This window comes from Anarhichas minor, unplaced genomic scaffold (assembly GCF_050575085.1).
Source record: "Anarhichas minor isolate MPS153535 unplaced genomic scaffold, ASM5057508v1 ptg000025l, whole genome shotgun sequence".
Classification (NCBI taxonomy): domain Eukaryota; kingdom Metazoa; phylum Chordata; class Actinopteri; order Perciformes; family Anarhichadidae; genus Anarhichas; species Anarhichas minor.
In genome coordinates this window covers 7,714,740-7,732,500 of record NW_027466471.1, presented here as the reverse complement: position 1 = coordinate 7,732,500, position 17,761 = coordinate 7,714,740, and the positions used below count along the sequence as shown (strand labels likewise).

The 17,761-nt window shown below is 42.8% G+C and overlaps 1 protein-coding gene across 2 annotated transcripts in view; it reads left to right on the top strand.

The window, feature by feature from the left end:
• The window catches only part of ipo11 (importin 11), a 105,345-nt gene that overhangs the window by 69,529 nt on the left and 18,055 nt on the right, over positions 1 to 17,761 (top strand). Inside the window, exons 23-29 of one of the 2 annotated variants that reach the window (XM_076098964.1) lie at positions 80 to 159; positions 256 to 336; positions 2,488 to 2,583; positions 2,950 to 3,063; positions 3,668 to 3,789; positions 9,822 to 9,917; positions 12,477 to 12,561. In XM_076098964.1, the coding sequence (XP_075955079.1) occupies positions 80 to 159; positions 256 to 336; positions 2,488 to 2,583; positions 2,950 to 3,063; positions 3,668 to 3,789; positions 9,822 to 9,917; positions 12,477 to 12,561 (674 nt within the window). Of the gene's footprint in view, positions 1 to 79; positions 160 to 255; positions 337 to 2,487; positions 2,584 to 2,949; positions 3,064 to 3,667; positions 3,790 to 9,821; positions 9,918 to 12,476; positions 13,157 to 17,761 lie in introns of those variants that run through there. The other variant, XM_076098963.1, reaches the window with a different exon arrangement.

The window sequence follows — 17,761 nt, the reverse complement described above, 5'->3', positions numbered from 1 at the left end:
TCCCTGCCTGCATCCATCAATTAAACCCATTTTTTCCAATTTGGTTAATTAAAGTGTAACATCTGATGTTCTGTTTCAGAGTTGAGCTCCGAGAACCTGCGCACCTGCTTTCAGATCGTTATTGCCTACTTATATTTGTCTGCCACAGACTTCCTGCAGGTGAGGCACACACACACACACACACACACACTCTCATATAATCCACATACATTGTAAAGGACTTCATACATGCTCAATTCATTTCTTTCTCTACAGAACTATGCAGAGTCTTTGTGTCGAGCTTTCTGCAATATGCTGAAAGACATCACGAATGAGGGACAGGTTCAAGTGTTAAAGGTACTGTCAATCCGTCCTTCTCACACACAGAACTACGTGTCTCACCTCTGTTTACTCTTTATATCTCTCTCTCCTGAGTTTTTCATTCTCCCTCCTTAAGTTCCACCAGTGTTTGTTTGTTTTGTCGGTGTGGCCCGGTTTATAGCAGGTGCACTAGAAGTGGCATTGAAGGCGTTTATAAACCGACTGTTGTTTTTGTCATGACTACTTTCCCACAATCGTGACGAAGGCAGCGCAGACCAGGTCCACTCCTTCTGTCCTTTCGTCTTTTTTTGCCCTGTTAAAGTTTTTGGGGGTTTTCTATTTTCCGATGCGAGCGTCCAAGTTCAGAGGATGTCGTATGCTGCACGCATTTTAATATCACAAATTTGTGATTTGTGATATTGGGCTGTACAAAATAATTGAATTGAATATCGCCCTACCATATACACATCTTAACCGTTTGTTAAAAGGAAACTCTATAAAATACCTTACTGTATAGCTTAGGCTGTACAGCGATTCTGGGTCAATAGGATCCCCAAACCTTGTACTGAAAAAGTGCTGCGACGGTCGCATCGCTGCCGGTACAAAAGGTTTACCTGAGAATTAAAAGACAATCATTTGAATACTGACATCAGCTTTGGTCTGGCTAAATCTCAGCCTGTCTTTTGATAATGTTGACCATAAAGGCTTCTGCATAGGTTCGTTATTGAAGTCGAGATATCTGGTATGGACCTCAGCTGGTTCATATCTTAAAGGCAGGGGCCGTGTTAACACCATTGCAATCATACAGTAAATCTGAAAGAACCACCATCTCAGTGGAGTTCCTCAGGTTGTAGTTCTAGGGCCATTCTGGAGCCATTCTCAATTTTGTATAACGTTAGCATGTTTTCACTGAAAGATAATTGTCTGTGACTGTTTCTATTACTGGCAAATGTATGTTGTTTCAACCAGAAGCTCTGAACAGTAAGCCGCGCTGTGGGTGTGCTTTGCATGTGCGATGTTGGTAGACTTTTTGAATCGTCGTTTCTTTTGGTGTGCTCTCTGACTTTCAGTCGGTGCATGTGTGTGTGTGTGTGTGTGTGTGCGTGTACATGACAGTGTGCACATGTGCTGTTTGCGCCGCTTCAGCAGTGTATGTATGCAGAAAGATCACAAGGCCGTAGAGCTTTATCTCAGTGAAGCTCGGTGGCATTACGGCACATCTGGCTCCTGCTAATCCTTTGTTTTGGGGAAAAGAGAGCCAGCTGACTATAAACCTGTCAACCTACACATGCACACGGCAGCTCACCCCACATGGGCTCCCTGAGAACAGAGGGATCAAAGTAATCAGCATGCGTTTCTATGAAAAGTTCATTATGCAAGACAGATATAGCCCCTCACTGTCTCTGTGCTGCGAGTTTGCTCGCTGACCTTTTGAGTTAAATATTCTCATTTGATGGTTTCATTTGGGAAAATGCCATTTGTGATGTTTCAGTGTTACATCATCATGCTGGTGTGGTCTGGATTTATGTTATAGGCTAATGAGAATGGAACGATCTTTTACTGGTTGAACCCAGCCCCTGCCCTTTAAGATTACTTTACGTGGCTAAATGTAGATATGACGGAGGTATTTTTCTGACCATCAAAGCGAGCACATCGATTACTGAACCGCTCTAATATTATCAAGAAGGTAAGATGTATTGCTGTTGTATTACAGTGGATTGCATTATTTTACAGCTGAGTGCACATCCTCACACTGTAGGTAGGAATGCCGACAGTGCCTCTGTCAAGTTATATTTGACTCTTACATGCTTCATATTTCGGCTTTGTTTTTTGTTGCTGTACTTGAGCTGCAGAACTCGAGTATTCTTTTGATTTCAGCTTCAATGCCTCGCAGAGAGCTCATTTAAATGTCTTGCCACATACTGTAGGTCAGACCCTCAATTAAAAGGAGGATCCTCGACACTCGTTTAATATCTCTCAAAGACGCAGCTCCCGCTAACTCCCCCCCGTACGTCCTCCCACTCTTTGTCTCTACATCATCCTGTGCCCGACCCGAATCTTCTCTCGTTTGGCACACACCCTCTCCGGCCCGAGTTCTCCCCTTCTGTTCCGCTCGTCTCTCCTTGCCGCTCTTCCTAACTGCCCTCTCTCGACTCTCCTCCTCCCTCTCTCCCCGTGTCTCGGCAGGTGGTGGAGATAGCTTTAAAGGTTAGCCCCGTACTGGGAGCCCACATGTTCCAGCCCCTGCTGCCAGCTGTCTTCAGAGGCATTGTGGCCGGCGAGGTGAGTTTGACCCGGACATTTTTCACAGATCTGGACCTGTAATGGTGTTATATTGCCTGTGGTGAAATTTCACTTAATTTCCTTCTTCTTTCACTGAATGCTAAAATACTTGAGAGAAGGTCCTGCATGTACTTTCAGTTTGTCCTTTCCTGTCATGTAAAAAAGAAATAATTCTCATGGAGAATATACAGTGGTGTTTATTGATCATACAGCTCAGTTAAGGGTCACAGGCCTTTCAAGGATCCTGCTGTGTCGGTGGATCTTCTTCACCCATAACATGCTTAATGATATTGGCTTAATTTAAAAGCATGAGTGATTATGATTCACATTGCTGTGTGTGTGCGTGTGTGTGCGCGCTTTGCACAGAGGTATCCCGTGGTGATGTCCACCTACCTCGGAATCATGGGCCGCATCCTGCTCCAGAACTCCAGTTTCTTCTCGTCTCTGCTCACTCAAATGGCCTCCGAGTGCAGCCAGAAGGTGAGCGTCGATGTCCGCCCTTCATATCTGTCCACTCAGCACAGTCCCCTTTTGAAATGTGGGCGAGAGACATAACCGCAAAGTGCCTGTTAAAAGGGAATCATTCTGAACGAGACGAGGAGTAATGAGCCAAGGAATTGCAAATGGAAACATATTAAAGTTTAGAGTTGTACCCCCTTTTCCGTGAAAGTGACGTTTTTTCTTTTTTTTTTTTTTTTTTGTCTGACCAAGAGCAACACTGACTGTCAGGTTTTTACATCGTTGCCTTAATCTAAATAAATGAAAGACCTAGAGTTGTCTCTCCATCATGCCTCTCCTTTCTTTAAAATAGAGGACAAGTCAGTGAGGTTAATGAGGCGGAACAGACAGGGAAGGTGAGTTTTGCAGGCTTTTATAAGACAAAGGCTAAACCACACTTTAAAACGTTAGAATCGATCAGTGTTTCATGAGTTGCCAAACACTGTTTAAGTCACTCTTGCTCTTTAAATATTGAATTGCCGCTCCTCTGTTTGTCTCCTCGTTCTTCCCTCTATATTAACCCCCCGCACATCTCTCCTCCCTCCCCGTCCACCTCGTCTCCTCCACCCTTCTCTCCGTCCATCAGATGGAGCAGTTGCTGGGCAGCGTGATAGAGATGTGGGTCGACCGCATGGACAACATCACTCAGCCGGAGAGGAGGAAGCTGTCGTCGCTGGCTCTGCTTTCCCTCCTCCCGTCGGACAACAGGTGAGAAGCACTCGTCGTTCATCTGTCTGCAGACGGGGCTTTGAGCTGGTGAGAAGTGGATGGCATCCGCCGCGTCAGCACAGCTGGCGCCAGGGCAAATAAGGGGGAAGTGAAGACGCAAAATATTTACTCGGCTCTTGTTTGTCTTTGTAGAGCGTAGCTGGTGGACTCATCCTTATCGGGGAGGTCTGTGGCGCTAAGTGGGCACTAGCAACAGAGAATATCAGCTGCTGTTCAAAAGTTTGACGAAGACAACAGATTTGTACCCTACAGCCATAATATGCTGCACAAAATCAACAGACTTAACACCATATGGGTGCCAGTATTACGTGACAGCAGCACACGCATATATGCACAATGCAGGCATACATAGGCAGTGGGGGGTCTCCAGACACGCTTTACATGGTGCTTACAGGAGGTGTCTTCTACTAGACACACCACAACATGCTCTGTGAGTTTATAATCTGTCTAATTTACTATCTCTCTGGACCAGCCTTTAAGAGGAGGCATGCAGTGATGAGGTATTTTGATCCGGCGTTATCAGCGGCATGACGCATCTCTGCTTGTGTGCGCGCCTCCTGCTGTGAGTTAAGTTTGTGCGTCCACTTGTTTATGCAGTTATTTTGTCGAGTTGAATTGTAGTGGTGTACTTTGCATAGAAACAACAGCATCTTCTGAGGTTAGTTGCGAAAGTTTTACGACCGTTGCATGCAATGCTAGAACATTTCCACCGAAACAGTTCCTTTCCTTGCCAGATATTCACGATAAAGCACTTACTGGATCTTTAGGTTGAATCTGAGGTTGACTCGTGTACCCAAAGGGGTGGCTGTCCTACATAATGTCAAGACATGTTATCATGCTCCCACATTTACTGCTCCCAGACTTGAACCAGCATGTTGCATTGAGAGAGAGAGATGAAGCATGTTCTTGTCTTGTGTCAGTCATCACATATTAGGCTGCCATCGACACCTAAACGTGTCAGGTAGGCTGACAAGGAAGGCTGAGCACCAAACGTTTAGAGAAAGTTCTTCACTTGCCATCAAAAGAGATTTCTCATTTCACATTCTAAGTGAAACTTCTCTTGAAGTGGTTCAGAGGAGTCACTGTGGGCTTTCATGATCCCCTTTCCTCGTGTCCTCTCATCTCACTGTATATATGGTGCTGCATGTTTTTATCAAGATTTTGTGAAGCTCAGTTGTCTGCAATTGAGATATGGTTATCGCAGACGGGCATGCAATCCTTTGTTGCGCCCCCATCCTCGGTCTCACACAGCAATTGGTTATGACAGCGTTCGGCTGGTTAAGCGCTGCATGACCAATCAACGTTCTCACATACAATCAGAGCTGAAGCTGAATGAGGTCCATGGCCGCCCTTAGCAGCGTTCATTATTTGGTCTTTTTCTGACTCCGTCCGCTGCGTTCTTGTGAACGCGATATCTCAGGAACGCCCAGAGGGAATTGCTTCAAATTTGGCACAAACGTTCACCCGGACTCGAGGGGGAACTGATTGGATGTTGGAGGTCAAAGGTCACTGCGACTTCACGTCCATCCCGTTCTCATGAGATCTCGGGAGCGCCTCTGGCGAATACCTTCACATTTTGGCACAAACGGCCACTTGCACTCAAGGATGAACGAAATATATGTTGGTGGTCAAACGATTGTCTATAAGCTGTAGCAAAGTATGAAGTGACGTTGATGGCTGGCCTTGTCCGGCACAGGTAGACCTTTCCTCACAACGCTGTGTCGTTTGGCTCCACACATAATCATTCTGGTGTTGGGGGGGGGGGGGGGGGGGGAAGCACTCTGGCTTGTTTGTATTTCTTTGAACCAATCACAATTGTCTTGGCGCTAAGCACAGGATGCAGCGACAGTAGACAGCAGATAGAAGAATGAAACTCAATCATAATGACTAATCTTATAATTATTATTTTTTTACCCTAATGGTATAATTATTTTTATTTATTTTTATTATACATAAATGCATCATTGAAAAATCAGCAGTCACAAGAAAAAAAGTAAACAGTGACTCAGCTTTTCTAGCAATCATTTAGCACCACAAATTAGCGGTTGTGCTTAGAAGACAGGAAGTAAGAGCTTGTTAGAGAACAATGTAGCCTAAATATTTCTCTTGTTCTAATGCCAGTAGAAAACATGTTATCTGGATGAAGGATCAGCAAGAGGTCAGTGACATTTAGAAGAAAGAATTGGAATAATTGCGTGAATAGGTAGGTGTTCTAATTAAATGTCTAGTGTTTGTGTTTGCAATGTTGAATAAACAGCAAGACACTCTGGAGTTTGTCCATAGCAGGAGGTGGAATCTTTGGTGAACCGATATTTAGAGATGGAACTGAATTTGAATACTAGTAGTCGTAATAAGCTGATGACATTTGCATATCAGTTCTATTTGACTTGCAACACTGAATATTTTATCTCCACCCCTTACTTTTTGGGTGTCTATAAGAAAAAGTGTGGATCAGTATTATGCAGCTGTACAGTGGAGCGCACCGCTGGGAATTTGCTTCAAGGCGTAAAGCGAGAAGACTCCTCGAGTTCTGTGAAACAGCTTCACTTACACTTTTCACGGGATGATTTTTATTTAGTCCGTCAGCTGCTTTTCCTACTTAGTGATGGCACGTTAACGCATTCAAAGGAGGAAACCTGTTTGTCCGTTGATGAGGTGGACTTCTTACTTTCGGAAACTTTTGTGCAATCTAAGGGAACCAGAATGGTTCAGTTTGTATTTAACATGCACAGCCATGAGGCCATTTTCACTAAAGACTGCTTTAGTCATCAGAACCCGTTGGTATTTGTTTTGCACTACCAGTTCATCATCACTGACAATTTGCTTTACGAAGGCAGAGCAACAAGAACAAGCACCGTAGGAAATCAATATGCATACATCTTTATTGCATGGGTCTGCTGTCCTCACATTGTGTCTAATCATGATTATAACGGTGTCTTCTCAAAGTCCTGTTCAGAGGAATGTTCTCCAAGTACTCAACATTTTTATCAAAGTTCTGTTCGATGTTTGATGCAGACATTTGATCTGCACCTATAGCTTGCATTAATGCATACTTATTTTGCATTTTTTTTTTTTTTATGTAATTGCTGGTAAATTATTACTAGTAAATCAAGCTCTTCTCCAGTGTGAGATTATGCAATGATTTGGCTTTATTTGTTGTTATTCACACATATATTTTTTTAGAAACCTGTAGTTTTTGAATTCTTAACTACTTGCCCAAACGGGTAATTTGTCAGTTCTGTCATTAGAATATTTCCCAATATAATACGTAGCTTTGATATGCTTTACATTTTCCAATGCAAGAGTTGAAGAACTGAAACAATCTTGAGTCCTGTCATGAGTTATGCGCTTGCCACTTACACCCGCACTTGTGCTATTTAAGGTTTACTCTAATGATTCAAAGTTAATGATGCTCAGCAGCATCAATTTGAATCAGGGATGTTTAATTGAAATCCATTTACAACAAGCTTAGATGGACTGTATCTAATCTATGGAGGGAGAAGAAGAGCATTTAGTAAGTCTCATAGCATGTTACTCTGCTTCTCTAAAGAGGTCAGATTTGACCATAGACATTAAATCTGTAATTGCAGCTGAACACGAAAGAATCAAATATGAAATGTATTTTCTGAAAAAAAATGGTTTTGGATAACACTTAAAATGCCATTCTGTGTTCAGCCTTCACACTTCACTTCACTGTCCTCCACTCCTTTATGCTGCGAGTACGACTCCGACACAGGTGCTGTGAGCAGGCTTTGCTCCCGTCTCGTCTTCGCTCGCAGCCCGTCAGCTTTCAGATCCTGTAACCACTTACAGTGATTTGAATGGCAGGCACGAAGCAGCTAGCACTAGTCAGCCATTAGAAAATAATCACCGGACAAGTGCCGCCCGCGCTGGATAGAATTAGAATTGACGGACATGTTTAAATATGTGATAAGGGATCTTTGATACCATGCCTGCATCCAGTTGTTGCTATGGCTGCCAATTTGAGACGTTTATTCAGAAATTGTTCAGCGAGGTATTTTACGCTCCCTGGATATTAGTAGGGAAATGTTGCCGGCTGAAAGGAACAACTGTTTAAACTTCCCCTGGAGCCGTTTCCATTCTCTTTGAAGTCAATCACAACTCGTATCTGTGTGAGTGTACGCATGTACATTGAATCTACCTCCACACTACTACGTTTTCATTTTAAAACGCCTCCCTTTGCTACGTTCATGCTATCACATGATCCTCTTCTGGAGGAAAACAAACACCATCAGCCTCAACTAGCAGTAGTTTATTTCAAAACGGATGACCTTTTTGTCTATGCTAGCAGCTGTTAATTCTGCATTTGATAATGCTTCTGCTGCCTACATATGCAGGAGGCAAGCTATTATTCCAGCGCTTTGTGACAGTTCCTGTTCCAGCCCTACATGGAGCGCCCGTTTTGGGGGTGGGGCCATAAATAACATGCGCCTTGTAAGATAATATTATCGATGAAGTTTTGGTTCCTGAGGATTAGCGAGAGAACGATCAAATGTCCAGATCGGCCCTGATCAACCTTAGTGATAGATTGCGTCCTCGTGTGGTTGATGTGTGTGAGAGAGAAAGATAAAGCAAGACCTTGAATACACTTATAGCAGCAGACTATATCTTTGTTGGTGGCTACTGTAAATAAAACCCCTTATTGCAACATTTGAAAAGCATATGTTTTCATATTTTTTATCTGAATTCGTCTTTGTTTTGAGCGTGAGGTGCTAAAGAGGGGACTGCAGAGTACATTGGATGAGTCTTCTTCCCGTCTACGGCACTGAAACATCTGCACGGAGATTGTTTTTGTTCTATAAAGCTGTTTTAAAGTGAAAACGTAGTCGTGTGGATGGAGCTCCAATTTGATTGGAGAAGTACACAGTTCATGTAGGCGCAGAATAGAACAACAGTCATATGCTGAGTAGATGGATCCCCTGTTGCTGTAGCTCAGCTTTCACGTGATTTCAGTCTTGATGTCAATATTAACAAAATAAACACTAGCATAGCGATTCCCACTCATGAGAAGTAAGAGAGAGGTCTGTTTTCACTGGCTGGGTTTGTATCCGTCATGCACTGATTTTTCAATTTTTTGCCAGACTTCATGCTCAGTGAACTTCATGCAGCATTGCCTGGGGTCGACCAAGCCAAGCACCTGAACTGACAGTACCTTTGATGCATCAGTGCCCATATACCGCCACATACTCTCTCTTTGTGTCTTTGTATTCTTTTCCCTCCCTGCTCTTCATTCCCATTGACTTGGGAAACTCCCACTTCCCTTCCGGTGCTTTGGAAGAATGGCTCAAATAATGAATCAATGACTGCCGCTTGTCTCTAAGCCAGGGTGGTGGGTTGATGCGAGCCAGCATATTTTAAAGCAATGCTTTTTATCTGGAAGAATCACCTCAGTGGCTAAAATAAGACTCAGACCGCAAGGCTGCGCGTAAAGCGTTATTGATTTTTATTTTTCACACTTGAGTGTGTGAGACAATCAAATGAAACTGCATTTCTAGGTGGACAATCCCCCTCATCATATGCGACTGATCAGTGCAATGGGAACATGTTTTTCTGGGATCATAAAAGTAGAGAAATGTTTTCAACCATTACCCGATTGATGTTTATTCTTTTTTTGGTTTGCCTTTGTGTCTTTTTTTTAAAATGTTCCTTCCAAATGGAAGCCAATGGAGAAACGGTGAGAAGCATACAAACGGTACAATCTGGACACGTGTCCTATAACATGAGTTGATGAATGGGATAGATCCCCTTTTCTGTGGACGGCCATATGTTGTTTTTTTTGACAGACGCTTCATCACTTTCAGTGTCGCCAGGATTTTACCTTGACTGTTGCTCTCTGTTGTCATGGTGCTCTTGATAAACCATTTGCTTATTTGGGCAGACGCCCATCTCTCTCTTTATACGTGCATCTAGCTTTCTTTTTCATTCCAACACACAGCTGTTGAATGAGTGACCTCGTGAGTAATGAGTCGGTGGTGTCTGTTTGTCATCAGTGTGATCCAGGACAAGTTCTGTGGCATCATCAACATCTCCGTTGAGGCCCTGCATGACGTGATGACGGAAGATTCTGAAACGAGCACCTTCAAAGAGTAAGTATGCGTGTTTCTCACTAATTGACCGAGAAGAACATCTGCATCAATACTTGTACCTTTCAGACATTCTTTGCACAGGTGAAGGCCGTTTGTAATTTTGACAAAGCTCATGCATGCTGAATGAATGTTGACATATCTGTTTTGAAAGCAGTGCAGCTCGATGCTCCTTGGAAAACAAACTTCTAAAGAACGATTGTAAATCAATGATACGAAAGCAGCCCTGCTCATGGAGCATGACGGTGCCCTAAAGAAGATTGACTTAGCAGCGTTGATCAGAAAACTGTTTTCATCATTTTTGCGTTCAGCATTTTTATGGCCGCCTTGATGATGCACCGGAGACATCCTTTTGTACAACCCTCCCCTAGCGCTATATAGAAATTCGAGCACATAGCATCAGTGCCCCCCCCACCCCCCTGCTCAATGTGCCGCGACTGTAAAACGGTCGATAAAGTGAGCCTCAACCCACGCAGAAGAACTTGTTTCAACATTTATAATTTGATCAATTCGGTCAGAACACATTTGGAAAATTTAGAAGAGTCGCACGATTGGATGATTTTATTCCCGTTCAAATTAACATAGGGCCGAACCGGAAGTCCCCGGTGCGCATGCTCTGCCCGTAGAGCAGCAGAAGTAGCACGCAGCAGTGAGATGGCCAAAGAGAAGTAGTAGTATTATTATATACTGTACATACATCCATGGTACATTCTGTGCTCGTATAATCGACCCTCACTGCGCTGTCAGCGTTTCAGAGAAGCGTAATACTGCTTATTTTTCACAATCTTATAACCTGATTTATATACTTGGTGATTTTTATTCACCATTCTGATTTGGCCGGGTGGTTAAAGACAAATGTTTTTTGTGGTGTGTGACTTTAACCTACACACACACATTTCCTCTGCTTCCCTCCTGAAATTTGCCAGTGTGAAATAAACTGAAAAGTTGGGTCGAGCGGTTAGTGCAAATGTTTGCTTATTTGCCGGTGATGTGTTGAATTGTTTTGGTCCCCTGTTGTGCTTCATAACAGACAAGAAACATATTTGTGGATGCACATTTTATTCACTGTTTGTAAATGCAATCAACTGAGACGGAAAGCAGTGGGTAGTGTAATCTTCCTTTAAGACTTCCCTTTCATTCTTCTGTTCTTATAAGTGGTTTGGAATAGTTCCCGTGTGGTGTGGAATAACAATGGAAGTCATTGCTGCCATGGATTAATTCAGTAAAACAACATGCCAGTTGGCAACCCAATTCATCATGTTACTCCAGTGTTATTGTAGTAAATCAGTCACTTGTTACTCAACTACTGTAAAAGGAATTAACAGTGTAAATGTATTTTGTGCTGAACTGCATAGGATCAATGTGCAAGATTCTAAAAACTAAAATATAGGAAAAGAAAAGTTGTACTTTCAGTTCAACAAAATTCAAACTTCATAAGTTTTAAAAAGGGGAAGTAAATATGTGGCCATATGTAGCTTTAACTGCAATAACGGATTTTTTGTAGAAACGAGTTGTGAACACAACGTTGACGTATAATCAACTTTAGTTTATTTGGCGATCTTCATGGCAAACAGTTGCTTATTTACACATCCAGCAGTCACGGAGCAACATTTTCATTCATTCAGAGTTGTGTCTCTGGCCACCTGATCAATGTGGGACTACAGATGAAAAATAGCCTCTTGGCTAACTCTGGCGCATTTATAGCAATGTTCTTATTAATGTGCACTGTCCCTTATCAAATAAACCAATAAGTAAAAAATGTAAGCCGATAATTCATTCTCTTTTAGCTCTGTTTTTGGTCACCAACTCCTGAAGAAAATGTCTGGCTCTTTAGCTGCTGACTGTTGTGTCTGTCTGCCGTTTGGTGTTTTTCCACTTATGACAGCTGCCTGCTGCGCCCCGGAACGACGACATGAGATGGTGGGAGTGAACCGAAACAGTAAAGCTGCGAAGTGTAAATCGCTATAAAGCTCTAAAGTGCTAATTCTCTGTAGGTTTATCAGTACGAGGGGCTTCTTTTACACTGTCACATTATCTTTACGTTGTCATTTGATACATTATTATAGAAATATTGAGCCACTTTAAAGGTGTGTTCACTCCAGAATAGACAGACTGGATGGGAGTATCTGAGCTGTTTAAACGTGCTCGATTATTAGTGTGGATTTCATTAGTCAGAGTTTAGGTAGAATTTAGTTAATATTTCTGATCACGACTTTTAAAATGCCACATGTCAAAGTCACCAAATGTGACATTCGAGACCCTACTACCTTACCTTCACTCACACAAAGGATCAAGTAAACAAACAAAAAAAGGCGGCAGAGGAAATAAAAGAGTTTGGACTGAGCACAAAGGTTTCGCTTGTAATTCTCTCTGCATGCTGATGAACCAATATGAATAGCAGGCCGGGCTGTGTACTCGAGTGCCAGAGGGTTCAGCCTTTTCTCGTGTGTGTGCGTGTGTGTGCGTGTGTGTGCGCGCGCATGCTGCCTCTCCTGAAATTGTCTCCTACTGTTGAGGTCTATACGTGGTTATTAATATTGAGTCGGATATTATTGTTCGCAGCTGCATGCTGATGAGCCATTTTGAGGAGCCGAAGCTGAGTGATGACGAGGAGCCACCGACTGAGCAGGACAAGAGGAAGAAACTGGTCAGTGAAATACACACACAAACACAATTGTACACACACAATAAAGATCTAATTTCGCAATCGCAAAACCTTTTTGTTCTGTGGTCCCATTCTCGTTTGATATTTCACACAAATAGCTTCGATAATGTTATGTTATTGAGCCTAATGTCCCTGTGCTCTGCTAGTTCTCACCTTTTGTGGCATCTTTTGTACTACACTGGCACTCATAATCCAGAATAAAATCACTCAACCAAAATAAACCAGACCAGAAAATATTCATTTCTCCAGTAAACACAGAGGAAGGCTGTCTCTCCACACACACTCGTTAGTCAACCGCCTCTCAGCTTAAATAGCTGCTCCATCTTTTCATGCAGTGCGCCACATAATCACATTTAAGTACAGCCCCTGGATGCACGCATGTGTCATAGCAGCTCGCAGTATGCTTGGAGTCACTTGAGGAAAGCACGGACGCCTTTGAGTACCTATAAATGGCCCCTAGGTGGGGGGTGTATACCGATTAAACGGCAGAATGACGCATGTATGCATGAGCATGCAATCTGTATGGGGCGGCATTCCTCTGCTGCTCCGCGTCACATGGTGGAAGCTCTGAAATTGTAACACTACTGAAAAATATTGTTTTTTATTTTGTGTGTGTGTGTGTGTGTGTGTGTGTGTGTGTGTGTGTATGTGTGTGTGTGTGTGTGTGTGTGTGTGTGTGTTTTCTCCAGATGAGTGCGCAAGCAAAATTGAATTTATATACAAATTATATTTCATTGGTGTTTGAATGAAGAAATACAGCTGTGTTTATTCTCGAGTGTGACTTTGAGTGACTTTTTCCTCTGTGTGAGGGGGTGTGTTCGTGTGTGTATGTGTGAATTTCCCAGTGCACTTATCACCTCAGCCCAGATCCTGACTTTCTGCTTCAGGGAATAGAGGAGAGGAGACTTAAAGTCGCGCCTCTCCCAGCTTCTTAGCGCGTGTGTGTGCTCGGCGACGTGCATGAACGCTTGTGTGTGTGGCGGGTGTGTGCCCACGTGAGGCAGTTTGATTTCTAGTTGCAGTTTGAGGAGAAAGTTAATGAGGAATATGACCCGTGGCGGGGTTTTTTTGAGCGTTTCACTCGTTTGGCTTCCTCGTAGTTTCTTCCCTCTCAGGTGTGTGCATGTCTCTGTAGAAGCATTTAGGGGGATAAAGATGTGTGTGTGTGTTTGCGCACGTATGAAAGAGCTTGTGAGAGGGAATATTGTCTGTTTTCATCACTTTCTCATAGTAAATAGTAAAGTCAATGCATCAATGCCTGACGTTGGTGAATTTGTTGAGACAACAATGCACACGTCGGAGAGGAATCAATCGTACTTTTTGTGCTAATATTCAATGCAGTCACATCCACGTCGCTTAATTACATTCCAAGTGTACTTGCACTTTTGTTGAGCCAGCTTTCATCAGAAGGTCCACCATTTGCAGGGTCAGGTGTCGGGGTCTGCTCCTGCATTGCCAGTCAGGCAGCAGGTGAAGGCAGGAAAGCCGGGCTATGAAAACTGGCACTTGGGACGTGAAATGGATATAGACTTGACTCCTGGATATAGACTTGACTCACTCTTCCTTCTTCTCCAGGCAGGTGTGTGGATGGCCAAGATTCCCAGACTGAGCCCTACTAAGTTTCCCTTTATGTGCATTGCATGTGAATGATAAGGTTACACTGTGGACTCCTCACTTACTTGCTTTCTCTAATTCTATGGCTACACCGACACCGATACGACGACTTCCTAATACAGAAGTGCCTGATACAAATATGGGCGTCTTAGTGTTATATTGTTAATGCACAGTATGTTAATCCTGAAACAACCAATTCTGTACTCATACAATTGTCTTGATGACCTGAACGTTTACATGGGGATCTTTCCCATCTCTACCATCCGTCCCATATGACGTGAACGCAGCAATACAGTGGCTGTCCAATATATGTCGGCTGATATTGGCTTGTTCCGGATGTGTCTCTCCGTCAGTGTGTGTATCAGCCGATAGCACTAGCAGAATGACAAAATGACGCTGAGATAGCTCAGTGCACATCTTGGTCACGATTCTTCAAAGAACGAATCATAAATGTTTGCTGTATGTAAAAGTAGACATTTAAATTTTGAATCTCTAAATATTTATACAGGCTGTATTGGTATCTAATGCTGAGCTTCACAGTTCATTCTCGACCTTAAAAACTGACATGAAAGAAAAGCTGGACCTTTAAGGTGAAATGATGTTAAATATTCTATTCCGCTGAAGCGCTGCATGTCTTGTGTGTGGTATACCAGGGTTCAACGTTTTTATCTTTCTGTTTTTTTCACTTACCCCGTCAGAAATACTTGCCCAAAGTCAATTTTACTTTTATTTAATGACGGTTGTCAACTAACAAAGACTCAAGTTAATTATCAAGTTTGATCTTGATTTAACTAAATTAATCTAGAGTTTCACATCCTCTTAACGTCATCCAACTGAACTCCTCTTTCAACCATAATTGAAATGCTCGCTTGAGCTTCAGATCATGAATTTGTCTTCAGCCGGGGACATTTTCTCGCGAGTGAGAGAGATATGAGAAGGAAGCGAGATGACTCACTCTGTGGCTACTTCCATCATCAGCTCCGTAAAAAAAACAACGCATTTCATTTTTTTTTACCACTTGGGCAGTAAGTTGCCTCTATTTACTAGCCTGAATTGGTATTCTACTTGCGCCTGGCATTCCTGACTGTTGAGCCCTGTAGAAAACTGGTTAGTGGTGGAAGGTGGCAGAGACTCAGTACGCACATGTCCATATATAATACCTCGTCCATCCTTACTGCCTTCCTTTAACTTTCTGCTGCATCCCCTCCCTCCTTTTTTCCCCTCATCTGTCCTCATCTGACACTTTCTCCTCGTGTAGCCTCCTCTTGCCGAGCACTTTCATCACAGTCTCTCTGCCTGCAGGTGATATTTGTATGATTGTGCTGGTTTGTCTTGTTGAATTAGATTTTGCTGCTTCCTTGCGGGCACCTGCAATCTTACATAAAAGATGAATAAAGTGAATACGGGGGAAACGGAGAAAGGGAGCAAATTGCACTCTGCTGTAAACTTGACAGGGTGTTTTTGCTGTAATATTAATGCATTATTAATGATTTATTTTTTGGAATCAGACCTTGAGATGGGGTCAGATAGTGGTTGCGCATGATGTGCAATCAGCGCCCTCAAGCCATGCTTTGTGAAGTCACCCATAAATTAGACAGCCCAGTCATTAGAAGTACAATTATTGATTGTAGGATTAATTCTATTAGCATTCGTACATGACACACCCTGGAAGCTCCTCATGCCATAAAGTGCTTCATTGTCCAAAGTGAAATGTCCCCGGATAATTGGAATTCAAGTGAAACCTCTGAATCAAATAAAAGGTTTATCAAAGGTAGACATTATGTAGAGGGCAAAGCGTCTGTTTGGTTCCATGCCCAGAAGTGACGAGGTCTTAACTGCTGGGGGGGGGGGGGGGGGGTGCTTTAAAGACCAATGAGTTCATGTGTTGTCAGTGTGGTCCTCGAGCACTTGTCAGACAGTCTGGTGTGTGTTAGCGTTCATTTGTCAGTAAGTAACGCAATCGACCGTGTCTATGAAAATCATGACTCATGAATTTTCTTTGACCGTGACGACACAATGTTGTTTACACTATACAGTATATTATATATATATAAAGATATATATATAAAGTATTATAAAGACGTGGAGCTGAAGTGTTTGGATAATATCTACACTATTTGAATAGCTTTAGTTATAGTTTCATTTTAATAGTTTAAGTTGGCGTTCGTTCGTACGTCTTTATTATTTAGTCACTCTGAATAACATGTTTTTTCTATTCGTCAACTCTATAGTTTGTGTGTTAAGCTGCTCTGGGCAGAGTATGAAACGATTTGTTCTCGGAGATCATCCGAGCTATTTTGACTCTTCCCCAAATTCGTAAAAATAACAAGAATTTGACTCTAGGAACTGGATTCTTTGAAAAGCTCAGACTCAAAGTCCTCTCATGCATTATGTACTTTTTTTTTTTTTTTTTTTAAACAAAGAGAAATTGTACATCTGTGTGTTAAATGAAGAGACTTCTATTGTCAGATGTGAACAGCAGGACCTGGTCTTTCACGGCACATTTATGAAAATCACACACACACCCTGAGTTTGATATTTGATAAAACATCAAACGTCAACCTTTAAATACGTGGGTTTGATTTATCTTCAGATGTCCTGGATAGCTCAGCAATCCTCTCGACTCATCATTCCACTCACGGGCTGTCCTCATTGGGTGCCGCTCTACGATTCATAGTCTGTGTGTTCAGGAGAGGCAGCCCTCACCACCGCTGCCGTCTTCTGATTTGTCCCTGAATTTGACTTGCCATGTTTTTCTGGGCATGAAGTGTGAGTTTGTTTTGTGTCTTGGAAGATGTTGACTGTTCCACTCTATCTTGTCAGGCATTCATAAGGGCCCCTCACTTTGATCCGAGTGTTCCAGGCAACTGGATGCTGTGTTTTGGCCTCGGTACACAAAGCATCATTTGATTCTTGTGCTTCATCTGTAAGGCCAGCGCCATCAAACAAGAAGAGGGATAGGCGACATCAAAGACTTTGTCCACTGGGTGCTAATGACATGGCTCCGTCTGTTGTGCTGCAGCGCCCCCGCTCCCCCCCTCCACACACACACACACACAGCTATTCTTTCATTATTACACACTAATATAGACGAACAACATGCATACAGCTTTTTGTGCGGTGAGAAGGTGCCAGTGACTGATTAGACTCAAACATGAAAATGGAAGACCAAAGTGCCCTATTTTACGCACCATTGTGCAGGTAGCACTGAGGTATAATGAGGGGGTGGGTTGCTACACCTGATGGAGTGAATAGTGATAGAGGCCAGAGGTGGAATCGTGTGATGAATCCTGGCGAAATACAACATACAGCTTCGTTATCATGGTTTACACAACTTGCATGTAAGCTCGAAGGCAAGTCTGAACTGATTGAATGGGGAGATGTGAAACGAGCAGTCGTGAATAATATGTATCTCTCACTTGTAGTGGTATCTACTGCAGCAAGGCACATAGTTACATAGATTATTCTATATATCCTGTGTGCATGTGCCGCACGAAACAGATGTGGGGTGGTCATTTCTAAATTACATGAGGTCCCCAGATAATATTAGTCCTGTGTGAGCAAGGCT